This window comes from Myxocyprinus asiaticus, chromosome 5, assembly GCF_019703515.2.
Source record: "Myxocyprinus asiaticus isolate MX2 ecotype Aquarium Trade chromosome 5, UBuf_Myxa_2, whole genome shotgun sequence".
In the NCBI taxonomy this organism is placed as follows: domain Eukaryota; kingdom Metazoa; phylum Chordata; class Actinopteri; order Cypriniformes; family Catostomidae; genus Myxocyprinus; species Myxocyprinus asiaticus.
In genome coordinates, this window is record NC_059348.1 from 39,346,243 (window position 1) to 39,361,000 (window position 14,758).

The 14,758-nt window shown below is 32.8% G+C and overlaps 1 long non-coding RNA gene, 1 pseudogene and 3 gene segments (V, D, J or C); 1 reads left to right on the top strand and 4 right to left on the bottom strand.

Annotated features, from left to right (window-relative positions):
* Window positions 1-407: 407 nt before the first annotated feature.
* On the bottom strand, window positions 408-1,131 carry LOC127441576 (T cell receptor alpha variable 3-like). The segment is given in 2 exon segments: window positions 408-898; window positions 1,032-1,131. Coding segments are annotated over 2 exon segments (402 nt in total).
* Window positions 1,132-2,186: 1,055 nt separating this feature from the next.
* Window positions 2,187-2,936, bottom strand: LOC127441578 (T cell receptor alpha variable 18-like). The segment is given in 2 exon segments: window positions 2,187-2,544; window positions 2,736-2,936. Coding segments are annotated over 2 exon segments (354 nt in total).
* A 5,397-nt stretch (window positions 2,937-8,333) lies between these two features.
* LOC127441581 (uncharacterized) lies at window positions 8,334-9,709 on the top strand. Its single transcript, XR_007897335.1, has 3 exons — window positions 8,334-8,492; window positions 9,438-9,474; window positions 9,674-9,709. It is a non-coding gene; the product is annotated as an uncharacterized LOC127441581 (long non-coding RNA).
* Window positions 9,512-10,271, bottom strand: LOC127441575 (T cell receptor alpha variable 18-like). The segment is given in 2 exon segments: window positions 9,512-9,972; window positions 10,106-10,271. Coding segments are annotated over 2 exon segments (402 nt in total).
* Window positions 10,272-12,904: 2,633 nt separating this feature from the next.
* On the bottom strand, window positions 12,905-14,541 carry LOC127441193 (T cell receptor alpha variable 14/delta variable 4-like; annotated as a pseudogene).
* Window positions 14,542-14,758: the final 217 nt, after the last annotated feature.

A 14,758-nucleotide genomic window follows, 5' to 3' on the forward strand; every position in this document is an offset into this window, starting at 1 on the left:
TTTTCTCATAAATTCAAAATCCCCATAAAAACCCATAATCCAGAGGGAACCCATGGAGAATTCTCTTCTGGGTTTTTGGACTACAAGCTGAACAGCTCTATATGGGTTTTAGAAAAGTAATTAGTAATAAGTAATTTAATTACATTTCAGATCAGAGTAATAAGTACAGTAATCGAATTACAGTGTAGAAGATGTAATTAGTAATGAATTGCTTTTTTGGAGTAACTTACCCAACACTGGAGTACTTTTATTTTGCCCTTATGTGATTTTTGGAGCTTCAAAATTTTGGCACCCATTCACTTACATTGTATGGATTTAAAGAGCTGAAAAATACTTCAAAAAATCTTTGATTGTTTTCAACAGATGAAAGAAAGTCATACGCATCTGGGATGGCATGAGGGTGAGTAAATGATGAGAGAATTTTCATTTTTGGGTGAACTATTCCTTTAAATTAATGAAGTGCCATTCAATTTTATTGTAGTTTTTAAATTAAAAAAAAGGATAATTCAAAACTTCATAATCTGAATGGAAGAGGCACATGTTTATGCCCCTATGTTTTTGTATGTGGTTTGAACATCCTTTCCTACTGTGGGCCTCAGAGCGCAGTAGTACACAGCAGAGTCAGACACATGCAGATTCTGGATTGTCAGTGGAACTGATTGTGATGATTTTAACACCTCAGAGTGAAATCGTTCCTGGAACTCAGTGCCATTATCCCCAGTTCCATATGTGTCTCTTCTCAAGATGTATTTAGGAAAGTCATTTGCTCTCTGGATGTACCAGAAGAGGTATGGTTGTGTTGAAGTTGTTTCATATCTACATTTCAATGTTACTGATTCTCCTTTAAGTTTAGTCACATGTTTGTCTGGCTGATCCACTCTGTCCTCAGATCTGCACTCTGTAAATATTTAAGAAAATAACATGAAGATGATATAACATTTTTTTAAATGAACTACATGACACCACAAATTATACAATGGATATTAAGATATACATTATGTAAATATTAAAAAATTAGTAGGAATGCATACCAAGAATAAATAGTGCAAAAAGAAATATATTCCTCAACAATCTCATGATCTATTTTACAGTCAACAGACCCTGAAATCTGGTTTAACCAGTCAATACAAGAGTTCTGCTTTTACAACTAGAGGAGGGGCTTGTGGAAACCTGAAACAGTGTAATACTGAGGGGTATGCAGTATATTGCTCTCTTTTGGATTTCCTGCAAGTGTTACATAACAATAATATAAAAACATAATAATAATGTCAATAGTGTTCAGGTATCTGATGTAGATCCAAGACTCTCGGTTAAAGTTACAAAAACAGAACAAAACTATGTGGATTTGGAGATCTCCTCTGCTAAAGTGACAGACTCTGCACTGTACTACTGTGCCCTGCAGCCCACAGTGACAGGAAACCCATTAACACAGTACAAAAAATCTTTTCTTATTACCCAGTGAGAGATTTAAAAAAAAAAATTAAAAAAAATAAAGAGGCACAGAAACAACTAACTGAGAGACTGTAAATTATAGCTGTGATTCATATGAAGGATAAATGATAGAATGATAGAATCAAGAGCTATATAAAGGGATAAAATCTAATCAGTCTATAGATTTGTCAAAATTGCAGATAAAAACATCATTCACACAGTGTAAAACATATTAAATAGTCATTTAGTGGGTCATAATACATCCTTACTTTAGAATCTGTTTTGTAACCTTGGCCATTTCAGATAGGATCTCAGGTAGTTTCTGTAATGTTGGCCCCAGGTTCATTTCTGTGCAGTAGATATAGTTTCAATGGCACAAAATGGGTAAGGGCGTTATAAACATGTTTTCATTTGCTTTTACAATTTGAGGGATGAGCCAACATTACTTTCTGTGCTAATCAATATAGTAAGCCACATATGTTGTCAACAGAGTGGAACAAATACAAATGAATTTAACCAAGGATATTTCTTTAATATATGAACTTTGACTCTGATATAAGAGATGTGACGTGGTCATTCTTGAGCTGCCTCCTCTAAGTTAACAATTTATTTGTACCTTATTCAAGGCAAGCTTTGACAGCCCATTTATTCCTTTCTTAATATTTTTGACTCAACCTCACACAGGTGTTACCACATATTATCATGACACGTTGAGGTTTTAATTTGGTTTTCATGATATGACAGCTTCAAAGATAAAAAAGGCCTTTCAGTTTTTGTGCGACTTAATTCATGTTTTGTATCACTGGGCTCCTACTCTTAGAGCACAGTAATAGAGGGCTGAATCTGACAGAGTTACACCATTAATAATGAGTTCAGTGGATGTGCGAGAGGTTGTTGACTGAAATCGAGGATCAGATGTGTGCTTATAACTGCTTGATCGAGCACGTTCATATAATACATACTGAGGTTCCTCATTGGGATATTGCCTGTACCAGTAAAGCCGTACATTGTCACTATTAGAATCATACGAGCAGCTCAACATTGTGGTTATTTCCTCTGTTCTGATGATACTGGTCCCTTTATTTGGCTCAATTTTGTCCACAGCCATCACACCTGCAAACAATCAGCACAATATTAACTTTTTTTTTTTTTTTTTCTCAGGTTAAACAATATATAAAGATATTAATAAAGTACATACTGCATATCAATACAGATACAACACAACAATTGTTTTGAAACATAATCAATAAAACACCATTCAGTGTTTTATAGGTTGTCATCTAAAGCAGACTTAAATTAAACACCTGATGCCATAATGGAAACCAGCAGGATGCATTTGTTCATGTTGAATCAGGTCAGATCAGTTCTGTATTAATGCTGCCAGTAATGTGGGCTGTAATTGAATTTCTGAAGTCATGAAGCCACTCATGAACTTCCTGCTCTCTGTGAGGATACAATCAATGAATCTGTATATCTTTATTACCTGTTGAGTAATATATGAAAACATGATGTTTGTACGCCTTCAGTGTTGTAAGAACAAAAGGAGTCAGATTTATATTTTTCATTTACTTTATCATATATATATATATATATATATATATATATATATATATATATATATATATATATATATATATATATATATATATATATATTCACATTTTCACATTTTAGAATAATAGTGAAGTCATCAAAACCATGGAATAACGTAAATGGAACTATGGAAATTATGTTGTGAATTAAAACTGTGTTATATTTTAGCATCTTCAAAGTAGTCACCCTTTGCCTAGAATTTGCAGATATGTACTCTTGACATTTTCTCAACCAACTCCTTGAGGTATCACCCTGGGATGATTTTTAAGCAGTTTCCATCTATGTTGGGCACTTATTGGCTGCTTTTCTTTATTATTTGGTCCAAGTCATCAATTTAAAAACCTTTTTTTTTAAATAAAATGTTAGTTTTATAATGAAATAAATTAATATGGTGACACAATTATATTTTTGTCTACAAAACTAATTTAAAACATTTAAGCATACACCTTCAGATCAAAAGATTTTTAAGATCGTGAGAAACATTTCAGTCAAGTGTTTCAAAACTTTTGACCGGTAGTGTATGTATGTATATATATATACTGTGTGTGTGTGTGTGTGTGTGTGTGTGTATATATATATATATATATATATATATATATATATATATATATATATATATATATATATATATATATATATATTACATTTTATCTTTATTTTAAAGGTTTAAGCAAAATGGCTTTAAACTTTTATTAAATGATCATTTTCTTCAGGTACATTTGAAGAGGGCTTATAAGAAGGCTTTTCTTTTCTTTTTTTCTTTTTTTTTTATAAAGGAAGTGTATCGCTGAGCTCGGGTAGAGAAGTGCAGCTTTATTAAAAAAAATAAGATAAAAAAAATAAAACCAGATAATTCAAGACCCATGATCAGCAGAAACAAAGAATGACTTTTATTATTGTGAAATAAATCAAGCACTGCATTAACAAGAATATAGATAAAAAAAATAAAAAAAATATTATACAGTTGGATATACATACAAGATCAGGTTTAAACCTGTTAGAAAATCAATCCATCAATAAAGCATCGAGATGCTTAATCAGAAATTACAACAAAGATTTTTTTGCAAAGTTAATACGTTAAATTAGAGAAATTTAAACAAATACTTAAAATGTGGTTAAAGAATCTTTTTTATTATTATTATTATTATTATTATTATTATTTAATTATTATTATTATTATTATTTTTTATGTATTAAGTTTTTACAATTAAAAAAGATGTTAATGTCATGTTAAACAGCATGGTCAGTATAAATCACATTTTTAATTTGTGAAGACATAGATTCAATACTTGATGCTTTTCAGTCTGTCTCTTTTCCTCTCTTTTTTTCCCTCTTTTCCTCTTACCTCATGAACATGAAATTATATATATATATATTTTAAAGTAGTGCAAATTCAAAAAATTATATGTTCCATTGCTGCAGTTTAATGCTTGAGAACACTGCCACCTTGTGACATATTATACCCTCACAATGTGTCACATGATTAAGACTAAAGCTTTGCAAACTAAAGGCTACAATAGACCTTGTTCACAGTAGCACCATCTTTGATTTTTGTCGGGAATGAAGAGGCTGTGAGGGATAGACATACAGTCTCTTCACTGGGTTGTAGTGTTGTTTAAAGTGTTTTTTGATCGTTCCACTGAAGAAACATTGAAAAATGTCTTCCCAAGAAATTTCAGTACACAAAAAACTCCAGACAACATGAGTTGTGGAAAATGAGATGTGATCTAGGAGTTTTTTTAATACCTTTATACAGTGCATGCTATTGAAGAGACGGTAAGTCTATCGCTCACAGCCTCGTTTTCATTCCCATCAAAAATCAAAGATGGCGCTACTGTGAAAAAGGTCTATTGTTTGAATTTGGTATCAATTACAATATTTGTCTGCTTTACTCACTTTTGAATGTTACATTGATTTAAATATTTTATCTTCTTTTTATCTGCAATTTTGCTAAATCTATAGACTGATTTTGTGTGTGTGTGTGTGTGTGTGTGTGTGTGTGTGTGTGTGTGTGTGGGCATGTTTATGTGGTTTACGAGGACAATATTTTAGGTTACAAACTGGTAATTACAAGGGTATTATGCTATAAATGTGGTTTATGAGGACATTTATAGTGTCCCCATAATTCAAATCACTTAAAAACATACTAAACAATGTTTTATTGAAAATGTAAAAATGCAGAAAGTTTTTTGTGAGGGTTAGGTTTAGGGGTAGGGTTAGGGGATAGAATCTATAGTTTGTACAGTATAAAAATCATTATGTCTATGGAGAGTCCTCATAATGATAGCTGCACCAACGTGTGTGTGTGTGTGTGTGTGTGTGTGTGTGTGTGTGTGTGTGTGTGTGTGTGTGTGTGTGTGTGTGTGTGTGTGAAATAAAATTCAAGCAAAAAGTAAATATACAGTACATACCAGCTAAGGCACAGACCAGAATTACTGAAAGAAGAGTCATTGTACAAGTGTTCACTCTTAGAAGAGTCAGAATGAATAGTTTCCACAGTCTCTGTCAGACAGATTCAGTCACGTACATAAAGTCTCTCCTCTTTTTGCCACATTAAGTTATGCCTAAATTTCACAGAAAGTTTTGTCTTGTTTTCTGTGTTGTGATAATGGGTTTTGAATGGTTACTGTGTAATCAAACAAACATACTAACACTGATCTGTGATCCTTATTCGAGAATATGATTGTGCTTTTGAGAACAGAATAATATGATACTTAAGCATAAAAAATAGTAATTTTAAGTTATTGCCATTTTTACCACTGTGTTTAAAAGGCTGTGACTGTGACAGCTTTAATATAAAATAATTTTTCAAGCATGAATGTTGAACATAAACGGTCGAAATTCTAAGATTGTATCTCAATTTTTACTGCATGTGATATACCTGAATGCTGCATTTGAAAAGTAAAAGAAAAAAATAGATTGATTTTGAGCATTTTTGTTGTATTAAGTTTAATGTTAGATTTCAGACCGGTTATTACATTTTACATTCCCAATATGCTATTGGATGTGTACTTTCTTCTGCAAGAAGTTAAAAAAAAAAACAAGAAACTTCTTTATAATCCCCCTTGGGTACTGATCACTGACAGGGACCCCCTGTTGACTTGGGGGACTTAAGCGGTCACTTGTACTACTTGCTTACTGTATGCCTAGAAATTACCCTGCATATGAGCAGCTCAGTGTGTTACAGTGTCTGCCTCTCCAGTTTGGTCCAATCTGGTCTGGAGCCATCATAATACCTGAAGCAAAGGAAAGCAATATGATTAGAATGTTTCAATGTTTTAAAACCAAGATCTGATATATTAAATGTTTTACTAAAACCATTTTAGGAAGTCAAAATGTAAAACTTTAATTTATTCCACTTTTATTCATTTAATTTTATTAAAGATTACTCAATTCAATTTGATGGAATTTTATTATTAAGTTGAAATGTGTAAATCTTAAAAATAGGATCAAATCTGTTTTCTGCCTAATACAGCCTTTAAAGGGATAGTACACCCAAAAATGAAAATTATCTCATGATTTACACACCCATATGCCATCCCAGATGAGTATGACTTTCTTTCTTCTGCAGAACACAAATTAAGATATTTTGAAGAATGTTTTAGCTCTGTAGGTCCTCATAGTGCAAGTGAATGGGTACCAAAATGTTGAAACTCCAAAATCCACACAAAGGGAGCATAAAAGTAATCCATATGACTCCAGTGATTAAATCCATGTGTTCAGACATGATGCACAGGTGACAAAACAGATCGATATTCAAGTCATTTTTTGTCATAAATTGTCCTCCCTGCCCATTAGGGGGTGGTATGGAAGAAGGATGTGAATCACCAACAACAGAAGAAAGAGAATGTAATAGTGAAAGGAAAGTGGAAATTTACTGCACAGGGAGGAGAATTTATAGTAAAAAAAAAAAAATAAATAAAAATTAATTAACTTAAATATTGATCTGTTTCTCACCCACACTTATCAAATCACTTCAGAATATATTAGGGGTGTAACGGTTCAAATTTCTCACGGTTCGGTTTGTATCACGGTTTTAGGGTCATGGTTTCGTTACGGTTCTGCATTTGCTTTGTTCAGAAAAAAACTATTACTGCCAAATCCAAAGAATAATCTATTCGGTAAACACTTCAGCAGGTTTGCCCTTAAATAACAATCATTGTTTTACAACAGTAACCAGAGTTTAACCATAGCATTTGTAGTAAAATCATAGTAACCACAATATAAACATGGTTATTGTCATGGTTACAATATATAGTAAAGCCATGATTACTATATAGAAACTAAAGTATTACTATTATAAAACCATGGTTATTTGTATCAAAACCATGATTTCTGTTCAGAAAACCATGGTGACAGCAGTCATGGTTACTACAATATTACTATAGTAAAACCATGGTTAATTTTTGTCAGGGTCCTTAACTAAAAAAAAAATATTTTAACTTAATACCTGCACTAATACGCTACATGCATCAACATAAAGTGCACATCAAATTCATCTCAACATATTCAATATTCGGAAGCTGTACATCACTATAAAAGGAATAACCTTGCTATTAAAATGCATACGAGAAGGGATGTTGTGATAATGCTGCTCAAGTATTTTAATCATATGTGGAAATCCCACATGAACACCCCAAATGCTTAAGTTATTGTTTCATGTCTTTCCGAATTAGCACTGGAAGGGAGTGTGTGCCGTTTCGGCTCACCTGCGGCTCTTTGCCTGGGTGAAGTCGGTATAAAATATTAATCATGTATCAGTGTATTACTATAACGGCATCTTAATGCCATTAATCAAAGCACATTATTGGTGCTTGCGATATATTACAGCCACACGCACTTGTGTCGAGTGATGTCTGCAAACTGCCTGTTTTGTAAATGTCTTTTGACCATCGCTGATGTAACTAACTGCAAAAAGAAAATGTTTCCATAAAGGAGAAGCACAGGGAGCTTCTCTATCAGCAGTTCGTTTTCTCTGCTTGCCATTTTCAACTACACACAACACTTGCAGAACAGTGATGTCATCAACTTGTCCCACGTGAAACACAGGTGGAGTGTATCCATCTACAAATCCATTCAGGTGCATTAGCGGAGGTTGTAAATGTGTCTGTTTGATGCTTTGTTTTCTTGACCAAAACTTGTGCTCCAGATGTGTCATTAAACTTGAGGTGAACCGGCCGCGGTACCAATGCTTCCCGAACCATGGGTGGCGAACTGTACAGTTCGGTTTTTTACCAAGAACCGTTACACTCCTATAATATATGGATTTAACCACCAGTCGTCTGGAGCAGTGTTGGGTGTAACACAACATTTTGCTTCATTTGTTGCACTTCCTCCAGCTTGTTTTTAACACAGATTCGATGTTCTTTAGAAGCTCAGGTGTCAAAGAGGACTTCATGTGACACCGTCATACATGATTCCAGGTTGTAAAATTTCAGTCCAAATAAAGTTTCAGCGTGTGATAAATGGTAAGCCAATATTTTTATCCTTCTGCTCTGGTTTGCTGAGTGGCCGATATGCCTTGTTAAAACTGTTTACTGTTACTATACTGTTTTGAAAGTTGCCTACGATGCTTACATGAATTACAGCCTTTTGCAACAAATGTACATGCTTGGAGAAGAAATTATAAAGAAAGTGATCGATTTAGAGTAACAGATTTTATTAACCATTTAGGAACAGTTGAAGAAGAGTTGAATAATAATGTATTTGATGTTATTGGGTTTATTTGAAAGAATTAAAAGAATAATTTGATGTCTATCCTTTTATTGTCCACTGGTCAAAGTTAATAGAGCTGTTCAGCCATGAATTAAATTTGTATGCGGATGGGAAGTCTAATTCTCCATGGGTTCCCTCGAGATTCCCTCGATCTGTGGTACACATTACTTGGCGATATGTGGACATTTTGTTCTACAACATAAATTGCCGCCGTGCGATTAAAAAAAAAGTATGTGATTCAATTAGGCTTCAAAATACACGTTTGAGGTATGACAGTGTGTAATTTAAGTTGTAGAATAAAACGTCCTTGTATCATCAAGTAATGTTTACCACAGGCCTTATTTTTCTCATAAATTCAAAACCCCCATTATAAAAACCCATAATCCAGAGGGAACCCATGGAGAATTCTCTTCTGGGTTTTTGGACTACAAGCTGAACAGCTCTATATGGGTTTTAGAAAAGTAATTAATAATGAGTAATTTAATTACATTTCAGACAGAGTAATAAGTACAGTAATCTAATTACAATGTAGAAAATGTAATTAGTAATTAGTAATGAATTGCTTTTTTGGAGTAACTTACCCAACACTGGAGTACTTTTATTTTGCCCTTATGTGGATTTTGGCACCCATTCACTTACATTGTATGGATTTAAAGAGCAGAGAAATACTTCTAAAAATCTTTGATTGTTTTCAGGAGATGAAAGAAAGTCATACGCATCTGGGATGGCATGAGGGTGAGTAAATGATGAGAGAATTTTCATTTTTGGGCGAAGTATTCCTTTAAATTAATGAAGTGCCATTCAATTTTATTGTAGTTTTTAAATTAAAAAAAAGGATAATTCAAAACTTCATAATCTGAATGGAAGAGGCACATGTTTATGCCCCTATGTTTTTGTATGTGGTTTGAACATCCTTTCCTACTGTGGGCCTCAGAGCGCAGTAGTACACAGCAGAGTCAGACACATGCAGATTCTGGATTGTAAGTGGAACTGATTGTGATGATTTTGTCACGTCAGAGTGAAATCGTTCCTGGAACTCAGTGCCATTATCCCCAGTTCCAAATGTGTCTCTTCTCAAGATGTATTTAGGAAAGTCATTTGCTCTCTGGATGTACCAGAAGAGGTATGTTTGTGTTGAAGTTGTTTCGTATCTACACTTTAATGTGACTGATTCTCCTTTAAGTTTAGTCACATGTTTGTCTGGCTGATCCACTCTGTCCTCAGATCTGCACTCTGTAAATATTTAAGAAAATAACATGAAGATGATATAAAAATTTTTTAAATGAACTACATGACACCACAAATTATACAATGGATATTAAGATATACATTATGTAAATATTAAAAAATTAGAAGGAATGCATACCAAGAATAAATAGTGCAAAAAGAAATATATTCCTCAACAATCTCATGATCTATTTTACAGTCAACAGACCCTGAAATCTGGTTTAACCAGTCAATACAAGAGTTCTGCTTTTACAACTAGAGGAGGGGCTTGTGGAAACCTGAAACTGAAAGTGTAATACTGAGGGGTATGCAGTATATTGCTCTCTTTTGGATTTCCTGCAAGTGTGACATAACAATAATATAAAAACATAATAATAATGTCACATCATTCACAGTGTAAAACATATTAAATAGTCATTTAGTGGGTCATAATACATCCTTACTTTAGAATCTGTTTTGTAACCTTGGCCATTTCAGATAGGATCTCAGGTAGTTTCTGTAATGTTGGCCCCAGGTTCATTTCTGTGCAGTAGATATAGTTTCAATGGCACAAAATGGGTAAGGGCGTTATAAACATGTTTTCATTTGCTTTTACAATTTGAGGGATGAGCCAACATTACTTTCTGTGCTAATCAATATAGTAAGCCACATATGTTGTCAACAGAGTGGAACAAATACAAATGAATTTAACCAAGGATATTTCTTTAATATATGAACTTTGACTCTGATATAAGAGATGTGACGTGGTCATTCTTGAGCTGCCTCCTCTAAGTTAACAATTTATTTGTACCTTATTCAAGGCAAGCTTTGACAGCCCATTTATTCCTTTCTTAATATTTTTGACTCAACCTCACACAGGTGTTACCACATATTATCATGACACGTTGAGGTTTTAATTTGACAGTAAAAAAAAAAGGCCTTTCAGTTTTTGTGCGACTTAATTCATGTTTTGTATCACTGGGCTCCTACTCTTAGAGCACAGTAATAGAGGGCTGAATCTGACAGTTACACCATTAATAATGAGTTCAGTGGATGTGCGAGAGGTTGTTGACTGAAATCGAGGATCAGATGTGTGCTTATAACTGCTGGATTGAGCCTGTTCATATAATACATACTGAGGTTCCTCATTGGGATATTGCCTGTACCAGTAAAGCCGTACATTGTCACTATTAGAATCATACGAGCAGCTCAACATTGTGGTTATTTCCTCTGTTCTGATGATACTGGTCCCTTTATTTGGCTCAATTTTGTCCACAGCCATCACACCTGCAAACAATCAGCACAATATTAACTTTTTTTTTTTTTTTTTCTCAGGTTAAACAATATATAAAGATATTAATAAAGTACATACTGCATATCAATACAGATACAACACAACAATTGTTTTGAAACATAATCAATAAAACACCATTCAGTGTTTTATAGGATTGTTAAAGCTGTTGTCATCTAAAGTAGACTTAAATTAAACACCTGATGCCATAATGGAAACCAGCAGGATGCATTTGTTCATGTTGAATCAGGTCAGATCAGTTCTGTATTAATGCTGCCAGTAATGTGGGCTGTAATTGAATTTCTGAAGTCATGAAGCCACTCATGAACTTCCTGCTCTCTGTGAGGATACAATCAATGAATCTGTATATCTTTATTACCTGTTGAGTAATATATGAAAACTTGATGTTTGTACGCCTTCAGTGTTGTAAGAACAAAAGGAGTCAGATTTATATTTTTCATTTACTTTATCATATATATATATATATATTCACATTTTCACATTTTAGAATAATAGTGAAGTCATCAAAACCATGGAATAACGTAAATGGAACTATGGAAATTATGTTGTGAATTAAAGCTGTGTTATATTTTAGCATCTTCAAAGTAGTCACCCTTTGCCTAGAATTTGCAGACATGTACTCTTGACATTTTCTCAACCAACTCCTTGAGGTATCACCCTGGGATGATTTTTAAGCAGTTCCCATCTATGTTGGGCACTTTTTGGCTGCTTTTCTTTATTATTTGGTCCAAGTCATCAATTTCAAAAACATTTTTTTTTTTTAAATAAAATGTTAGTTTTATAATGAAATAAATTAATATGGTGACACAATTATATTTTTGTCTACAAAACTAATTTCAAACATTTAAGCATACGCCTTCAGATCAAAAGATTTTTAAGATCGTGAGAAACATTTCAGTCAAGTGTTTCAAAACTTTTGACCGGTAGTGTATGTATATATATATATATATACTGTGTGTGTGTGTGTGTGTGTGTGTGTGTGTGTGTGTGTGTGTGTGTGTGTATATATATATATATATATATATATATATATATATATATATATATATATATATATATATATATATATATTACATTTTATCTTTATTTTAAAGGTTTAAGCAAAATGGCTTTAAACTTTTATTAAATGATCATTTTCTTCAGGTACATTTGAAGAAGTCTTATGGAAGAAGGCTTTTTTGAAGAGGGCTTATAAGAAGGCTTTTCTTTTCTTTTTTTTCTTTTTTTTATAAAGGAAGTGTATCGCTGAGCTCAGGTAGAGAAGTGCAGCTTTATTAAAAAAAATAAAAATTAAAAAAAATAAAATCAGATAATTCAAGACCCATGATCAGCAGAAACAAAGAATGACTTTTATTATTGTGAAATAAATCAAGCACTGCATTAACAAGAATATAGATAAAAGAAAAAAATATATATTATACGGTTGGATATACATACAAGATCAGGTTAAAACCTGTTAGAAAATCAATCCATCAATAAAGCATCGAGATGCTTAATCAGAAATTACAACAAAGAGTTTTTTGCAAAGTTAATACGTTAAATTAGAGAAATTTAAACAAATACTTAAAATGTGGTTAAAGAATCTTTTTTTATTATTATTATTATTTTTTAATTATTATTATTATTATTATTATTATTATTTATGTATTAAGTTTTTACAATTAAAAAAGATGTTAATGACATGTTAAACAGCATGGTCAGTATAAATCACATTTTTAATTTGTGAAGACATAGATTCAATACTTGATGCTTTTCAGTCTGTCTCTTTTCCTCTCTTTTTTTCCCTCTTTTCCTCTTACCTCATGAACATGAAATTATATATATATATATATATTAAAGTAGTGCAAATTCAAAAAATTATATGTTCCATTGCTGCAATTTAATGCTTGAGAACACTGCCACCTTGTGACATATTATACCCTCACAATGTGTCACATGATTAGGACTGACACTTTGCAAACTAAAGGCTACAATAGACCTTGTTCACAGTAGCACCATCTTTGATTTTTGTCGGGAATGAAGAGGCTGTGAGGGATAGACATACAGTCTCTTCACTGGGTTGTACTGTTGTTTAAAGTGTTTTTTGATCGTTCCACTGAAGAAACATTGAAAAATGTCTTCCCAAGAAATTTCAGTACACAAAAAACTCCAGACAACATGAGTTGTGGAAAATGAGATGTGATCTAGGAGTTTTTTTTTAATACCCTTATACAGTGCATGCTATTGAAGAGACGGTAAGTCTATCACTCACAGCCTCGTTTTCATTCGTGTCAAAATTCAAAGATGGTGCTACTGTGAAAAAGGTCTGTTGTTTGAAATTTGGTGTCATTAACAATATTTGGCTGCTCTACTCACTTTTGAATGTTACATTGATTTAAATATTTTATCTTTTTTATCTGCAATTTTGACAAATCTATAGACTGATTAGATTTTATCCTTTTATATAGCTCTTGATTGTATCATTCTATCATTTATCCTTCATATGAATCACAGCTATAATTTACAGTCTCTCACTTAGCTGTTTCTGTGCCTCTTTATTTTTTTTAAAATAAATTCTCTCACTGAGTAATAAGAAAAGATTTTTTGTACTGTGTTAATGGGTTTCCTGTCACTGTGGGCTTCAGGGCACAGTAGTACAGTGCAGAGTCTGTCACTTTAGCAGAGGAGATCTCCAAATCCACATAGTTTTGTTCTGTTTTTGTAACTTTAACCGAGAGTCTTGGATCTACATCAGATACCTGAGCACTATTGTAGGTGAGTACAAGAAATTCAAGTTGTGATCCACCATACTGACGGTACCAGTAAAGATAGTTTGCAGAGGCATAACTACAGGACAAAATAACATTTGAACCCTCCTCTGAAAAGACATTTGTTTTGTTTGGTGTGATGACATTTCCAAAGGCAGCAGCTGAAAAAGAAGTAGGCTACATTTAGCTTTGAATAAAACTCATTATTAACAGGAGATATATCATTACTGTAACTAAATAATTTTACACACCTGCTAAAGCACAGAGCAGAATAAGTGAATGAAGAACCATTGGTGTTTAATCTCAGTGGAGTCTGAATGAATAGTTTTAATCACAGTCTCTGTCAGAGGCATTTAGATCATGCATTTCGGATCTGTGTACAGTAAGTCCCTCCTCTCTGTGTCACATTATGGCTTAGTTTCCCATTTCACTCATTGAAAACGGATTCGATCACACTCACTAATGATTCCTTCTGTTTTCTGTGCACTTTAAGGTAAATAGTCTGACATTTGAAACAGCCTTTATTTAAAAGATTTTGACAAGCATTTTTGTGTTCTTACTGGGAGAATTCCAAAGTACATTTTTTAATGGGAAAGATGTGTACAATATATACTTGTTAGCATGTGTTTGTATAAATAATGTACACAGTTCATATACAGTACGTCCATCACTGCAACAAACAAATTCTACAAGCACTGTCATTTGTCACTACATTTAAAAAAGAGAATTTCCTTAACCTTCATAAGAATAATAA